Here is a 15,384-nt window from a genome sequence, read left to right as displayed (position 1 = left end):
AAAAACAAAAACCTGGACTCACATATCTCCTACCCAATGTCATACTCTTAAAAATAAGTGAATAAAAACAGTAATAATAAAACTCACACACTACTTTACAGTTCTAAGTGGTAAAACTCAGCATCTATGTCAAACACCTTTGTGGAACTTGTGATTTCTCCTCTATTGTATGTTTCTTGTATCTTATAAAGAAACTGAGTCTTCAGAAATGAATCCTCCCCCAATGAATATCAAAAATCTTAGCACACGGCTCAACAATTTTGATGAATATATCACCATCTCCACTTGCTAAAGCCCAAGGCTGCGATGCCAAATTATTATGCAGCTAGAGAGTATTCTCTAAGAACAAAAGACGACAGAACTAGCTGGCATTACCCAGGGACTGCAATGCCAGTCCCCAGGATTGTCATTTTCTACTAAGGAGCCCTTGACTATCTCCAGAGGTACCAAAGTGTCCCTTCCCTTCGCCCGTCCTCCACTGTCTCTGTCACTTCTATTCTGGGGATGCAGCTAATACGAACAGCTGTGTCAGACTTAGTATTTAAAAAGGCACACTAGCACTCGGCTGTGAAGCAGCCTGGGGATTAAACTTAAATTCCAAAGCCTGAAAAGTTATCACGTGATAAAAACACTCTGGCCCCAAATCAATATACATTCAAGAAAAACTGGAAATACCAACGACAGCTTGTAAGACAACGAAGGCCTTTCCAAATAGTAATTGATTTCTCACTAGCTACACTTTTTTTAATGCCTTATTCCATAAGATAATTTTGATAACAATTAGTAAGTATAAATACCTAGATCTACAAAATGAATAAAAATAACAATAGCATAAAATGTCAGCCCTTCATTTTTAGTAGGATACTAACTTTCAAGATGAAATCCAACATGCCACCATTTCAGCCAAATGCAATTTAACTGGAAACTTCCCAGGGTCAACTCAGGGTTCAACTTATGAAACAGTGAAGTATGAGGGCTGCCCCCCAATACTGCTACGAGTCACAGAGGTGCTTCTGGCCCCACTTTAGCTTTAATCCACTTTGTCAAAGTTCCTAAGCCTCAGAATACAGTAGCACCCTTCAGAGTGGACTCACAATATAAACTGTGACAGAAACTTCATAATTCCAAGTAGCCATTTAGCTAAATCTAATCTAGAGACATTATTGGGACTTAAAATGGGGAAACATAAAAATTATTATCCAAAATTTAAAAATCATACTTCCATTGGAAAACCAAATTCCCAGCTTCCCTTTGAAAAGGCAGTTTTGGCACCAAGCCAACATTCCTTTGCGGCAACCATTAGCAGAGGTGGGGAGGGGTGCCCTTTCCCAGCTGCACATGAAGCAGATGCACAGGCAGCTCCACTCCTTGCCTGCCCTCTGGGCACTTGAAGTAGGAGTAGAGAGTGGAATGAGCCATTACATCTAACCCCTTGACCTGGTCATCTCACAGGATCACCAACCATGACATGACCCCCAGAGTCTGCTCAACTTCTGATGTCAAGCAATCTTCTATCCCTGGTTAACATCTAGAACATCATCGTAGGTAATTAAGTTAGATGTGTTCTACTTAACCACTATTGATCGATCACCAGCTGATCGATCACCAGCAGCTATGTAGCTCAGGACACGGAGAGTTGGTCAGGGTGTGTGTTAAATCTGGTAGGCAGCTGTCAATGGCTGAACAAAACTTTCCTCATGCCCCAAGGATACCAGTTAGTCTGTTCCTTTGGGATGACCTGAAAACATCTTCCAATACCTCACCCCCTGCTGGCCATGCTAGGCTTGCTCTGGACAAGATGGGGTGGTAGAAACAAGAATTACAGAGGACCTGGACATTACCCCAAAGGAGTCCTTCTGGAGGATCTTGCTTTATACAGGCAAGGGACACTACACGTGGCAGGATTCTGATCCTTACAAAAACTGTGCGATCTGAAGACCTCTTTTGTCTCGATCCCTAGATTAACTTGTTACTAACGCTTCCCTTCCCAAACAGTACGACCCCTGAGCTGAGAACGCCAACAGAAGACGTACAGTTATGCTCGGCTCCTTTTTTAATCACTCACTCATCTTCAATGTTCTGCCTGCCTTCAGCCCCTACTTCCTACTGGAAGGAAATGCTAAAGTCAGTCAAAGGGGCTTGTGCCTACTAACAGAGATCGTCTGAGCTGTCCCTCCAGAATCCTGACCCCTGAGACGCTGTCCAGGCCATACACCAACTCTTAAGAGACAGAGGGCAGCTTCCAGCCAGGAAAGTGGAGCTGCCCTTGGGAAGGACAGCGAAGGTGCTGTGGCTGATCACTAGGAATGCCCTGGACACCATCAGTAAGACCCCAGCCTGTGCCCTGGGACACTGGGACTCCTCCTCTCCCTGTCCATGAACTCCTCGGGGCTGCGGTGTTGTGAGTACACCAGTCACTACATGGATGCTGCCTGGCATACACTTATCTAAAGGATGGCTGAAAAGGTTCTGAAAAATCCAAAGGCTACACTGGAGTTATATACAAGCTCTGGCCTCCCTAGAGCTTGAAAGAGAGCCTGCAAAGTTAGTAATATGCATGTGCCCATGCTCTGGAATTTATTTGCTTATATTTTTGATAACTACTCACTCTTACTAGTTGCAACCTACTGTGTGCCCCTATATTATAGACAGTGAAACTGACCCAGGCATGGTGTCAAACGCCTTTAATCGCAACATTCAGACAGCACAGGCAGAGTTTGAGGCCAACCTGGTCTACATAGTGAGTTCCAGAACAGTCAAGGCTACACAGTGAGACTCTGTCTTAAGGAGGGGAGGGGTGAGCCAAGCCACTGTGGCACATGCCTTTAATTCCAGTACTCAGGAGGCAAAGGCAGAGTGGGTCCTTAAGATGAGTTCAAGGACAGCCAAGGCTACACAAAGAAACCCTGTCTCAAAGAAAAAAGAAGGAAAAGAAAAGGACCCTGAAGCTTACAGAGATAAGTTGTCAAGTGCATAGTCAAAGGCCTTCATCACTCTTGGTCCATACTCCCTCCACACAAGGAAAGCCCTAAGCAGGAGACAACAGGTCCTATCCTTAAGGAATACACAGTGTCCTGAAGAATAAGCCAAGTTAAATACTACAGGTGCCACCAGAGCAGATTCTAGAAGGACATATATAAGGCTAATTACAGAGGCCCTGAATAACAAGGGTGAAGACCCCTAGATCAGAAGAACCTCTCTAAAGTCTGCTTCCTAGAGTCAGAAGGAAGCCACCTTTGATGAGAACCAGAGGAACGTGGCCAGGAACCTGGCAAGGCAGACCCAGACCTGGAGGACACAGAATGGAAATGATAAGGATTCGTAACAGCTCCAGAGCTGAGAGGCAGACAGAGTGACAGCTGTCTTTCTTCTCTGGGCACAGGCCTCATTACAGAGGGGCTACATGGGTCATGAAAGACAGCTCTCCAAAAGGGGACCACGTCACCAGTCCACCAGCAGTGCTCACAGCCTGGTGACGAAGCATCACACATACTCTAAGCACATATGTTTCACCAACACAGACATATTACACATACATACAAGAGACCTAAAAGAAAAGCAAGGGACACAAGGCACCCTCAGGAAGACACAGGCCTTAGATAAATACTAAGAAAGGTTTGTCAGACATGGGTCCACCCAAGTTTACTGAGTTGAGCTAGTGCTTGCATATCGGGTGAGGGCTGAATTCACTCCCCACGTCTACACGCACAGCTCTGGATCCTGCTGGAGGGTACGTGGGTGCTGCAGGGGGCAAGGCCTCCGAAAGCCGTCCTTCACAGGGAGTAGGCCTGACCTTAGGTCAGTGCTTCCCAGAGCACGCAGGGAGAATGGATGGAGTATGTCCTCCCCCAGGCCACCAGGAAGACCAGTAGGCCCAAACGTCACATTCGGGAAGGACACCAGATCTAAACTTCCAGCACTTTCCACATATGAAGCTGTACATACAGCCATGAGATAACGTGGCAGAACTGACCGAGAGAAAATACACACTTTATTCAGTCAAAAATCTGTTCCATGCCAGGGTCACACGGCCTAGAGTGCACTCTGAATCTCATTTTTCATATAGCTATGATTATCAACCATTAAACTGCATTGTGTATTGGGAATTGTGCGTTGCTTTGTTAAAGACTTTAAAAACACTCCTCCTTTTTTTTTCCAGTTCTAGGGATCAAACCCACAGCCTTCTGCATGGGCAAGAAGCAGAGCCCATAGCCCTCTACCATGAGGTTATAGCCTAAGCTCTGCTTCTTGTTTTTTTAATTGAATTATGTTTCTCTGTGTGGACATGTGCACGTGTATTCAGGCACCTGTGGAGTCCAGAAGAGGTGCTGCATACCCTGGAGCTAGAGTTACAAAGGCTTTGAGTCACCAGATATATGCGCAGGAAAACTGACTCAAGTCTCCTGCAACAGTCCGTGCTCTCAGCCACTAAGTCACCTCTCCAGCCCCATAGGCCATATTTTTGTAACGCTTTAGTAATAGAAAGTACCTGAAATATTTGACCCAGATCTCTACCTCTGATGGGGATGGGGAATATTGGGGGCTCGGGGGGGGACTGTCAAAATACACATTCCTTGGCCCTCATTTCCAGGACTGGGTAGAGCCAGGGAACACCTACTTTTTTGTAACAGTCCCAAGTGATTTTGACACAAATGGGCTCAGCCACACTGTAGAAAGCACTGCTGCAGCAACATGGAAGCAGTGACAGTTTAAACAAGGAAGTGACAGGTGAGTGCTGCACTTCCCCATGTTTGCCAGGGGATTTGTCAAAGACAGGGCCTAGGACAATGGTTCTAAAGATTGAGCAGGCCCTAGGAAGATGAAAAGAGTCAAATACTCTCTCCAAGTGTAGGGGGAAGGGACTAAGAGAAGGGTGTGAGGCCACCTGGGCGGGGCTCCTCCTCTGTCCTTCAGTCAGGAGAAGCAGCTCAGCAGTAGTGCTGGGTGGTACCCACGCATCCCTCCAGCTCCACTTTCAGCTCTGTCCCATGTCCCCAGGGCTTCACCCATCCTCTGCAGCAGGCCCCAGAAGAGACCCAAAGATGGGAGGAAAGGGAGAGGTGTCCTGCCACCCCTCAGACTCACTCTAGGTTGAGCCCTTCAGCTAGAGGCCTCAACTCTGTGCCAAGCACCCCTGTTCCTTGACCACCCTCCTCCTGGGGTGCTGCCTCTCCCTTCCTCTTGCCCCTGAACTCACAGTGCAACTGATCTGGGAACCATCTCCTTCCCTGCTGCTCTCTCTGCCCACGCCCACCACATCTTTCTAAGCGCCTAAGTCTCTCTGGTTTCCCTGTTCAATCTGTCTCCTACCAGCACCCAATGGATACACGCAGCAGCGGGCAGAACGCACGTCTCAGAAGTCTGCCAGATCTATAATGCTCCCAAGGTTCCAATAAGGAATGGGTCACAGATGAGAGCAGCAAGAGGCCTGAATGTAGGTGCCCCGGGAAGGGATGGGAAGCGGTGGTGAGAGGGGCGTGTCCTTGGTCACAATTCTAATCACTGAACCTCAACTCTAACTCTCCACACATCAGCTTCTAAATGGCGAGGGAGGGAGGGAGGGCTTCACTTCTCAACAGCACCAAATGATCTCTCTTCTGAGGCTCACAGATGTACCTTGTTTTGAAAGAAACACTACAAGATTTGATCCTGGCAGAATCCCACCTGTTAAACTGGACTGCAGGTGAAGGCTGTGTGTGAGTTATTTTGAGTACTTCAAGTCAGCCACACCCCGACCTAATAAACAGAGAGAGGCTAGAGTTGTGTGCACTTAGAGAGGCAGGGCCGTCAGAAGAGACATTATCAAGTCACAAAGAACTCTGAAGCAATAAGGAGGCAGCAAAACACTTTTTACTCCAATTTAATCCTGCTTCAATCAGTGTGTGGATAAAAAAAAAAAAACTTGACAAGAGCTTCCTAGTTTCCTTTCCTAAGAAAGTTCTGAAGACTAAGAATGCAATTCTGAAAATAAAAATACAAAATGTAAGTCTTTAATAATCAAGGAGAAGCTGTGCATCAAACATCTATGGGAGCCAGGCTGTTATACCGATTCTGTTTCATGATAATCTATGAGTACATAGTGGTGCATAGTGCTTAGTAACTCTGACTTTACAGAGGAGGAAAATTGGACTTAAGGAGCCACAGGTGAGCCCTGTGTGGTGGCACACACCTTTGATCAGGAGGCAGTGGCAGGTGGATCTCTGTGAGTTTGAGGTCGGCCTCTACAGAGTTCCAGGACAGCCAAGGCTACACAGAGACGGGGTGCATATGAAAGAATGAGCAAGCGTGGTAACTGCCCAAGAGCAAGCAATGGGCAGAGCAAGGCCCCACCCTACTCAGGGAACTCCAAGCCACTGTCACAGACTGGGACTTCCTGTTAATGAAGAGCACCGGGCAGGATCCAGGGACACTACATTTAACAGCATTTCCAGAACATGAACCTTTTCCTTAGCTTTAGGTTAAACTTTAGGCAGCTTCAGTTCTTCACTACTGAAGCTGCCTCAAATTCTTAGTCCACTTTTCTCTTTCTTCCCCTACCTTTCGATTTATATCCCTCCAAGTTTGGGGCTTTTTTTTTTTTTAATCAGCCCCTAAACACAATGTCATGGTATTTTAAACTGGAGTCAACACACACACTGTAAACAGGAAGTAGCATGTCTAGAACGTGACATGATCTTGTGATAGAGACAGACCCTTACGAGTATAAAATTAGCTCATCTGTAGATAGATGAGTTCTATCTGCAGCTCAGAGCTAAGCCTAGAACATGCAAACTTGGCTCTCCTTCCTCATTGTGTTTACCTAGAAGACCTTCCTTTCAATTCCTTCATCTATGAAAGCAGTCATCACAGTTCAGACCTGTTGGGGGACTTAAAAAGCCAGTCTCTTTTTTTTTTTCTGGCCACACACACAAAAAAAAGCCAGTCTTAACTAACTCTTCCCTAAAACGGCACCTCTTCAGCTGTCTCTGTGAGGTAGAAGGACACTTAAGAGAAAAGTCAATAAACTGACCAAAAAGGAGCAAAGATTCCTTAAGCCTTCCCATTTCTTTCTCTGTTACACACGAGTGTGTGCACACATGCATATACACACATACATACATAAATACACACAGTATATAAGCATATACATACAAACACACACATATGTGCACATACATATACATTCATACACATAATATACATTCATGCACATATGATATACATGCATACACATATGATATACATTCATACACATATGATATATATTCATACACATATGGTATACATACATACACATATGATATACCTTCATACACACACACACAGAGGTTGGGTTCCCTATCTCAACCCACAATCACTAGCATACCAATATCTGGAACTCTGGACAGTTCTTACTTCTTCTCACCTTCACTGCCAAAAGGTTCGGCTCTAAAACAAAGACATATCCAAAGTATTTCTCCCACACTAAAACTACAAAATAAGCTGACAGTCTATGCAAAGACTTAAAAGCATGGCCATGTGCACATATGTATATGAACTAAATAATTCAGGTTCGATATCTGACTTCCAGAGGTGTAAGGACTGATGTAGAATACATGGAAACACTTCCCAAACCCTCAAGTGTTGGGCATTATAGACACTACTGGGCTGTGCTTGCTTGGTAACATCTAACCTTTCTTCCCACACATCTCTTTCTCCTTCCTTTCAAACCTTTCAAAACACCACAAGTCCCCACTTCTTGTCTTCTCCCTGTCCCAAGAGTTTGGCACATAATCTATAAAACAATGACTCCTATGTCAAGGGGCTGTTTCTGGGCTCATCTCTAACCAGTGTTCCACTGGTTAATATACTGGCTATTTACCCAGTTTCACAGCAGTAATCATGGGAAGTAAGGAGGGAGAAGGGGTGGGGGGTCACAACTAGAAAGCAATCTCATGATAACTCAGAGCAAGGCCAAGCAAATGTAATAGATGGTATAAGATGTTGAAAAAAATATATAGGTTGCCGGGCGTGGTGGCACACGCCTTTAATCCCAGCACTCAGGAGGCAGAGGCAGGTGGATTTCTGAGTTTGAGGCCAGCCTGGTCTACAAAGTGAGTTCCAGGACAGCCAGGGCTACACAGAGAAACCCTGTCTCGAAAAACCGAAAAACCAAAAAAAAAAAAAAAAAGGAAAAGAAAAAGAAAAAGAAACTAGAAAAAAAAAAATATATATATATAGGTTGATCATCCGTGACATTATTCTTAGTTTCATTTTGGTACTTGCTCTGGAGTCTAAAACCCCACATCAGCAACTTATAAGGAACAGAAGCCCCGTGATATGGAGACACCTGATCTCTCCTGGGACTCCCACAATTGCTCCTTTTCTTTGGCACAACTGGTCCTCAAGATGGCTCCTCTCTCAAACCGCACCTCCACACATTCCTTTCTTCAGACCTTCGGAATTATACTAGGAAGGAAGTCACTTGGAAAACAGGACCTAAAGAGCAAAACGCCGGGGGGCCAGGCATTTCCCATCTTAAAGATCTCATCATCTCCCAGATACCACTAGTTCATGCTTTAATTTCATTTAAAGACTACTGAGCAGCACTTCAGCTACTTCAAGGTCACTCTGTAATTCTTAGCAAAGATAAAGATTCTCCAGCCTAAGGCAAGATCTTCTGTTCCTTTGCTTTGCCTGACAACACATTTCTTCCTCCTGTTACTTCAGCAGCAAGGGCACTAGGTTCTCAGCGTGCCAAGTCAATACAGTAGTAAAAAGTTCACATTTTATTACTTCCTAAAACAACTGCTTTTATAATTTCCTAATTTTCCTAAACAGTGTAAATTGGCACACACCAAATGAACACATAGCAAGTTATAATTTTTCACTTCCTGGTTTGTCTTTTTTCTTTCCTATAGAATTACATTATTTGACTACAGCCAAGTCTTAGACTTTCTTTCAACATGGATTCAACTGTTCATGTGTTATGAAATGTTTCTGATTGGCTTAATTCTAAAATGTCTGTTAACTACTCCAAGAGCATCATCATGAAGATTCTTTGGTATTCACAGGAATAATTATTGCTGTGAAAAGTACAGATTGTATGGATTAATCCAATATTCCTAAGATTTGCTTATCACAGAGCAACTGTGTTACACAAATGGCCATATAAACTCGGGCTCTACAGACTTCAAGCGTAGACAAGAAGATGCAGATTATCTAAGACACAGAGACAAGACCTCTAGCTGATAAAGTCAGTCTTAACTCAGGTCACCTTCCGTGGATTGCTTGCTCACTTCAGTTCCACAAAGAACTTTCTCTGGACTGCTGAGATGTTTAAAGGAGCTTACTGATATTAGATTACTTTTAAAAGTTATGATCCTTTATAGAAGTTTAAAAGTATTAGCATAATAGGGCTATGGCAGAGAGAATACACAATCATCTGCCTCACCAAAAGAATAAAAAGATATAAGAGCGCGCGCGCGCGCACACACGCACAGACACACACACACACACACACACACAGACACACACACACACGTTTCTCATTAGCAAGAAGATCCTGCCCTGCCTGCACTGGTAGGCTGGGAACAACCTATTGAAGTCAGAAGTGTAACACACACCTAGAGGTCAGGTGCCACCATTCCATTTAGGAAATAGTGAGACTCCTCCACAGAACTGAGAGTATCCAAAGCCTTTGATTATTATCAACTTAATAAACAAAGACTAATTCTGTGAATTAAAGGAATCATTCCACTTGGGGCACTCTTATAATCTATTAGCATGACACACACCACAACCGCTGTTTAAGCTGTGTGGAGAACAGGTATTTCACTATTAATCGAAAAGTTATGAGAGAAATAAAGGAAAGAAGTCAGACCTAAACACTGAGCAGAACAGTTTAACTCAGTATATTTTATTTTAAACAGTGAAGCACAAAGCATGGAGCACACAGTGTTCAGCTCAGGTGTCACCTCCAGCTCAAGTCCAGAGAGGAATCCTGTGTTTTACACGAAAACCTTAAGATACCACTAGCAGCTACTCAAGCTGAGCCCGTAGCCCCTGGAAAGTGCAAACACCTCCAGATCAGAAATAATGTTAGGCAGAATTTCCAAAGTCAATTACCTTCAGTCCTGGAGCTAGACCAACTATCTAACCATACCCCACCAACAACTTTCCCAGACCTCTCTCAGGACAGACTTCCAAAGTTCCTTTGCTCAATAAAAATGGCGCTGCTTTCTCCATCCCAATGCTGTTTATTTCAGTAATCCTGAGGCCCTTTAAACAATCAAATTCGACTGGCCTCATTTAAATGCCAGCCTTCCCTAGTGTCAAATGCTTCTCTGAGGGTAGGGTGAGGGGGCAGGATGGCTGCTCCTATCCACAGCTGCAACTTTTTCACCAGAAACCCTAGCATCGTGAAGTCACGTTGACTTCTCTTCATAACCTGTCTTCCCCCAAACTGTTGCCTCTCCGTCTATTGAGCCACACTTCAATGCAAACTGTCCCCAAGTGCAGAAGAGCTTAAGCCTCGTCCATCCACGCCGTGTCCTGGGCACTCGGCACCAAACCATTCTCAGTCTCCCGATAACCGGCAACAGTCCCAGGTCCACCGGTCCCGGGACTCCCGGGTCCGACGCCCGGTGGCCCGGCAGCGACAGCATGCACACGCGCACGTCTGTCTAGCCCTCCCCGGCGGGCTGTCGCCGAGCCTCCGCCCGCGCCCACCCCCGCCCGGGCGGCGATGGGAGGCTGGGTGGGCACAGAGGCACCAGCCGGAGCGACAGCCGAGGGGACAAGGCCAGCCGCGAGCCCCCGCCCCGCCGGGAGCCGGGCACAGCGGTCCCGGCCCCAGCCCCCACCCTGCTCCCGCCCGGGTGGCACCGCGGCCGGCAGAGGCGGCCAGGGCACGACGCCCCGGACGCCGGTACCTGATCGATGGGCAGCTGCACGGCGTTGCTGAGGGGCTGCAGCAGGGTGGAGCCCGTGGTGCTGGTGGTGGCCATGGCCGGGCCTCGGCGCTGCGTCCGCCCGCTCCGGCCAGTCGCCGCTTGCTTGCTTGCTCGCTCGCTCTGTGCCGAGCTACGCCGAGGATGGGGATGCAGCGGCGCGCCCGCCCCTCGGCCGCCCGCGGTCGGAGCAGCCGCGCGGGGAGGGGCAGTGGGCGGAGTTAGTGACCCCGCCCACTGCTGGGCGCCCCGCCCACCCAGCCGCGCGGCCCCCTCACGCCGCCCGGCGGCCCGATTTCCAGCAGCTTCCAGAGCCCCCTCCCCACCTCGCGCACTCGTGCGCCAGACAGCTCCGCGGTCCAATGGCGTCGCAGCGCCCCGACTCCCGCAGCCAATCAGAGGACGCTGGCCTCGCCGCGCCCCTCCTCTGTGCTGAGGACCCCGGCGAGGGGCTGAGGCTCGACCGTGGCTGTCGCCCGAGGGCGACCGAGAGTCAAGCTCGCTGGTGGGGGCGTGTGAGGGCGGCTTTGCCTCCGCCTCTGCTCACTTCCTTTCTCAGGAATGGTGGGCGCCGTCCCCACCCCTCACTGGCAGTGACGGTGGACAACAAAGGGGCTCGGGATGGCGGCCAGACAAAGAGTTGCAGCGCCGGGGGAAGTTGGGAACAAAGGTAGGGGGCTGGGAGCTTCAGGGAGACGCGCTACGAGAACCCCAAAGCAGAAAGTGCCTTTGTCTCCTGGGCTGCCCAAACTTGCGGAAACCCGGGTGGTCCTACCTCACCCGCCGCCCACCTGGGCCTGATCGGCCGCGCTGGGACCATGCCCTCACCGCGCATCCAGCTGAGAGGGAAACAGGTCGGACCTGGGCAGCGCCCGAGGGAAAGCCTGGGTAGCCAGCGGCCGGCATGTAAAGGCCCCGCCTCCTCAAAGGAAAGGCTGCTGGTAAGCATCCCTTCTTGCCTGCGAGCCTCTCTGCCAGATGTGAATTCGGCTGTGTCCACACCTCCATTCCAGGAGGGCAGTTAGTGTGTCAGCCCTACAAATGTGATCGCTTACCTTTAAACTAGCCCTGGGAACACCTGGAAAACGCCAGCATCGTCCTCTCAAAATCCAAGGATTTGGAAACTAATATTTAAAGGGGGGCGGGGGTTTAGATGTGCTGCTAACACTGCTTTTAAAGGTAGACTTATGTGAGTCCCCACAACAACCATGTGAGGCAGGTATTGTAACCACCCTCAATCTAGCAAGGAAATTGAATTTCAGAAAAATTACATAACTTAACCAAGAGCTAAATAACAGTGTGGGGGATGGGGGGGGCTGAGATCCAACTAATTTAGCCCCAGTTTTGACCTCTTAAAGACAAGGCCCTCTTCATTCTCAGGTTTAACACCCACTCCAGAATAGCCATCAACTACTAGGTACACCACTTCCTCAAGGACCACTCTAGAGGCTTCAGTAGTAAGAGCGCAAGTAGTGCTTCAGGAAACCTGGCTGTGGACTCAGCTCTCTCTGAAAAAGGGCTGATTGAATTTAGTTCGGATAGTCTCCTGCTAATATTCTCTGGGTGAACAGCTGAGTCCTAGTAAGGTAGTCTTTTAGAGGATGAGGAAAAAATAATTGAAATCTTTCACTCTTAATATTGTGTTCCAACTAGCTGGGACCAATTAGAAATCAAACCTGTCCAATAATCTACTTCCTAAAATAGTCCCAAGTCTGGACCTCTCTATTAATATAACCTTGGAGCGAGGACCTCTTTGTCTCTGTCTCCTCCCCCCTCCCCCCCCCCCACTTTAGGGACCTGTAGAGAAAGTGTACAGGTGGCTGAACATACAAACTGAAGGGAAAAATTAAAATACCATTTTAAAACCTTAAAAAGTGGGTGTTAGAAACATATTGCAACCTAAAGTAGGCAGCATAAGATACAATCCTAGAACAAATACTGTCTACCAAAGGAATTCTGTGAGGCCGGATTATTCTTTTAGAAAAAGACAGAACATAGTTTCTATTGGGGGTGACTCCTTTAATAGAGACCTGACTCTGGTGTTAACCTGTCATCCCCTGGCTTTATTGCTTGGTGGGACAATCAGGTCACTTTAGGGTGATGTCATGGGATGAACTGTCTGCTAGGCTCTGTGTTCCTGGAGTCAGTAATGCCTATGGAGGATTAGGACTAGAACTGGAGACAGTCAGACACTTTTTAGGAGGTCTGGAGCAAGACATTGTAAAAGTTGACAGTTTATTGTGCCTTCAGCCTTGAGTGGAGATGAAGTAATTGTTGCCCGTTTTTAGATATTCTCTGAATGATTAGCATCCTTTCCTGTAGCGTTAAGTAGGTTTCTGACTCCAAGTAAAGGAGTCAGATTTTAAAAATGAAGGCAGAGGTGCCAGGCTTCCCTCCTGCTTTTGGTTTCCTTGTGTTGGCCCAAGTGAGAGATAAGTACTTTTTAGCAGAAACTGTCTTTTAGGTGCCTGTTATAACTTTATGAAATTATTTATTTTAACATCTAGAATGGGAAAGATTTGAGCCATCTGAGAAATTTTATGTCAGAGTATAGGTCAAGTATCTTGGCCTATAATAATAGCTTAGATTTTAGAGTCAGGAGATCTTGGTTTTGGTTGGGTTTTTTTGGTTGGTTGGTTGGTTGGTTTTTGTTTTGTTTTGTTTTCTGTCTTCACTACTTACTAGCCAATTTTGGAGCCTTTTTAACCTCACTTTCCTTATATAAGAAAAGAAGTAATAATACTATGTACAAAAAGCTTACAACTGTGATACATTGTACCATTTATAAACAACCACATTAGTCAGAATTCTCCAGAAAAATAGACTAATCAGGATCTACAGAAAGATATAGAAGAAAGTATGTTATAAGGAACTGGCTTGAGATGATAAAGACATAGAAGCCTTATGCAAAGCAGTCAGGAGCGCATGTGGTATATAGTTCCAGTCCAGATCTAAAGGCCTAAGGACCAGAGAGCTGTTACTCCCTCAGAATCTGAAAGTCAGCTGCACCAGTGCTGACACAATTGTTGATCTGGATGTCCCAGCTTAAACAGATATTTCTTCCTCTACCTTTGAGGGTTTGTTTTGTTTTGTTTTCAGTTCAATCATGATACCACCTACACTGAAGAAAGAAATTTTCCTTACACAGTCTACCAATTCAAAAACTAATCTTTTCTGTAAACATCCTTATAGACACATTCAGAAATACTATTTCACTCTCTGTCCAGTCCTTCATCAACCCAGTCAGGTTGATGTATTAAATTAACCATTCAAGAAATTTAATTCTAAAAATGAAAAATGTTTCTCTCCTATGAAACTGTTGCATCTGGATTTAACTGAGTTTCATTATATACATGTATTAAGACATCATGTGGTATACTATAAATACAGACATTTTGTCAACTACACCTTAAATTTTAAAATACTCCATCTTTATGTCTTTAATGAGGAAGTAGATTGTTGAGGTAACATTCTGAGTCAAGACCCAGTGATGAGAATATAAAGTGGATCGAGGCCTCCCCACTAGTATCTGCTAATTTGACTAGGAGCCTTTAAATGAGAAAGAACTGGATGAATTATATGTAATTCTTCATTGTCCTGCCTCAGCTAGCCAACCTATGACAGCAATCCCCATGTCCCTAACTCTTAAAATCATTTATTGAGTGCTTACTGTGTTCAGGGAACTGTGTGGATGTTGTAAAGTAAATGAATAAATAAATAAATGGTACTTATAATCAAAAGACAAAATCATCATGTATATGAGACAGTAGAATAATACAAAGTACCAGGTCAGGTCAGTTTTTAATGTTAAAGCACACACACACACACACACACATACACACACACACACACACACACTGTTCCTTCTAGAAGACACAGAAGCTTAGTTGGCAGACAAAGGACCTAAATTTTATTCCTAAATATTACAGCAAATAGCTGTGAAGTTTAGAAGTTCACTTAAGTTCTTTTTCTGCCCTAAGCTTCCCATTGTTAAGGGTAAATAGTGCTAACTGTCCTACTTTACAATAGTAAAGAGTGATTGTGAGCTTGGAATTAATAACAGACTGGATTTTTAAAGATATTACTATTATTTTAATTCTAAAAATAACTTCAAGTGGTAAAGAGGTCTTAAAATAGAAATCACATCTTTAACTAGGGTTACTAACTTCAGCCAAAGCCGAAGTACCAAGCAGCATTTTTGGGTGACAAGTGACAGGGTAGCAGTGTTCCCTTGCCCTTGCCTCTGAAAATGGAAATGGCTATGATAATTAAAGATTGCTACAATAAAATGTTCCCTTCTCAACTTATTTTTAACTTTGAATAAACCATTCAAAAGAAATGAATAATCTGCCAAGCTGCTTTTGTTGTATAAAAATGGTATGTGTCATGAAAGTAGAGCTCTTGGGCAATTATTTTGCCTATTTTATACTCTATATATCCTGGAATCACTTCAAGATGAAGGCCATTGAACTAC

The 15,384-nt window shown here is 45.5% G+C and overlaps 2 protein-coding genes across 6 annotated transcripts in view; one reads left to right on the top strand and one right to left on the bottom strand.

Annotated features, from left to right (window-relative positions):
• The window catches only part of Mboat2 (membrane bound glycerophospholipid O-acyltransferase 2), a 130,395-nt gene extending 118,408 nt beyond the window's left edge, over positions 1 to 11,987 (bottom strand). The window contains exon 1 of one of the 5 annotated variants that reach the window (XM_029484759.2): positions 11,966 to 11,987. Coding sequence is in view for 2 of the 5 variants with exons in the window: in XM_029484755.2 (XP_029340615.1) it covers positions 10,893 to 10,967 (75 nt within the window). In the remaining 3 variants the exon portion in view is untranslated. Of the gene's footprint in view, positions 1 to 10,892; positions 11,113 to 11,685; positions 11,709 to 11,738; positions 11,760 to 11,965 lie in introns of those variants that run through there. The other 4 variants (XM_085830259.1, XM_029484754.2, XM_029484755.2 and 1 more) reach the window with 4 other exon arrangements.
• Positions 11,055 to 15,384, top strand: part of LOC115032788 (uncharacterized) — a 35,840-nt gene continuing 31,510 nt past the window's right edge. The window contains exons 1-2 of the mRNA XM_085830460.1: positions 11,055 to 11,130; positions 11,348 to 11,580. Coding sequence (XP_085686586.1) covers positions 11,055 to 11,130; positions 11,348 to 11,580 — 309 coding nt within the window. The remainder of the gene's footprint in view (positions 11,131 to 11,347; positions 11,581 to 15,384) is intronic.

The sequence above is a fragment of the Mus caroli genome, unplaced genomic scaffold (genome assembly GCF_978045245.1).
Source record: "Mus caroli unplaced genomic scaffold, Mus_caroli_1 scaffold_14, whole genome shotgun sequence".
Lineage (NCBI taxonomy): Eukaryota > Metazoa > Chordata > Mammalia > Rodentia > Muridae > Mus > Mus caroli.
This window is presented reverse-complemented; position numbering and strand designations above follow the sequence as displayed.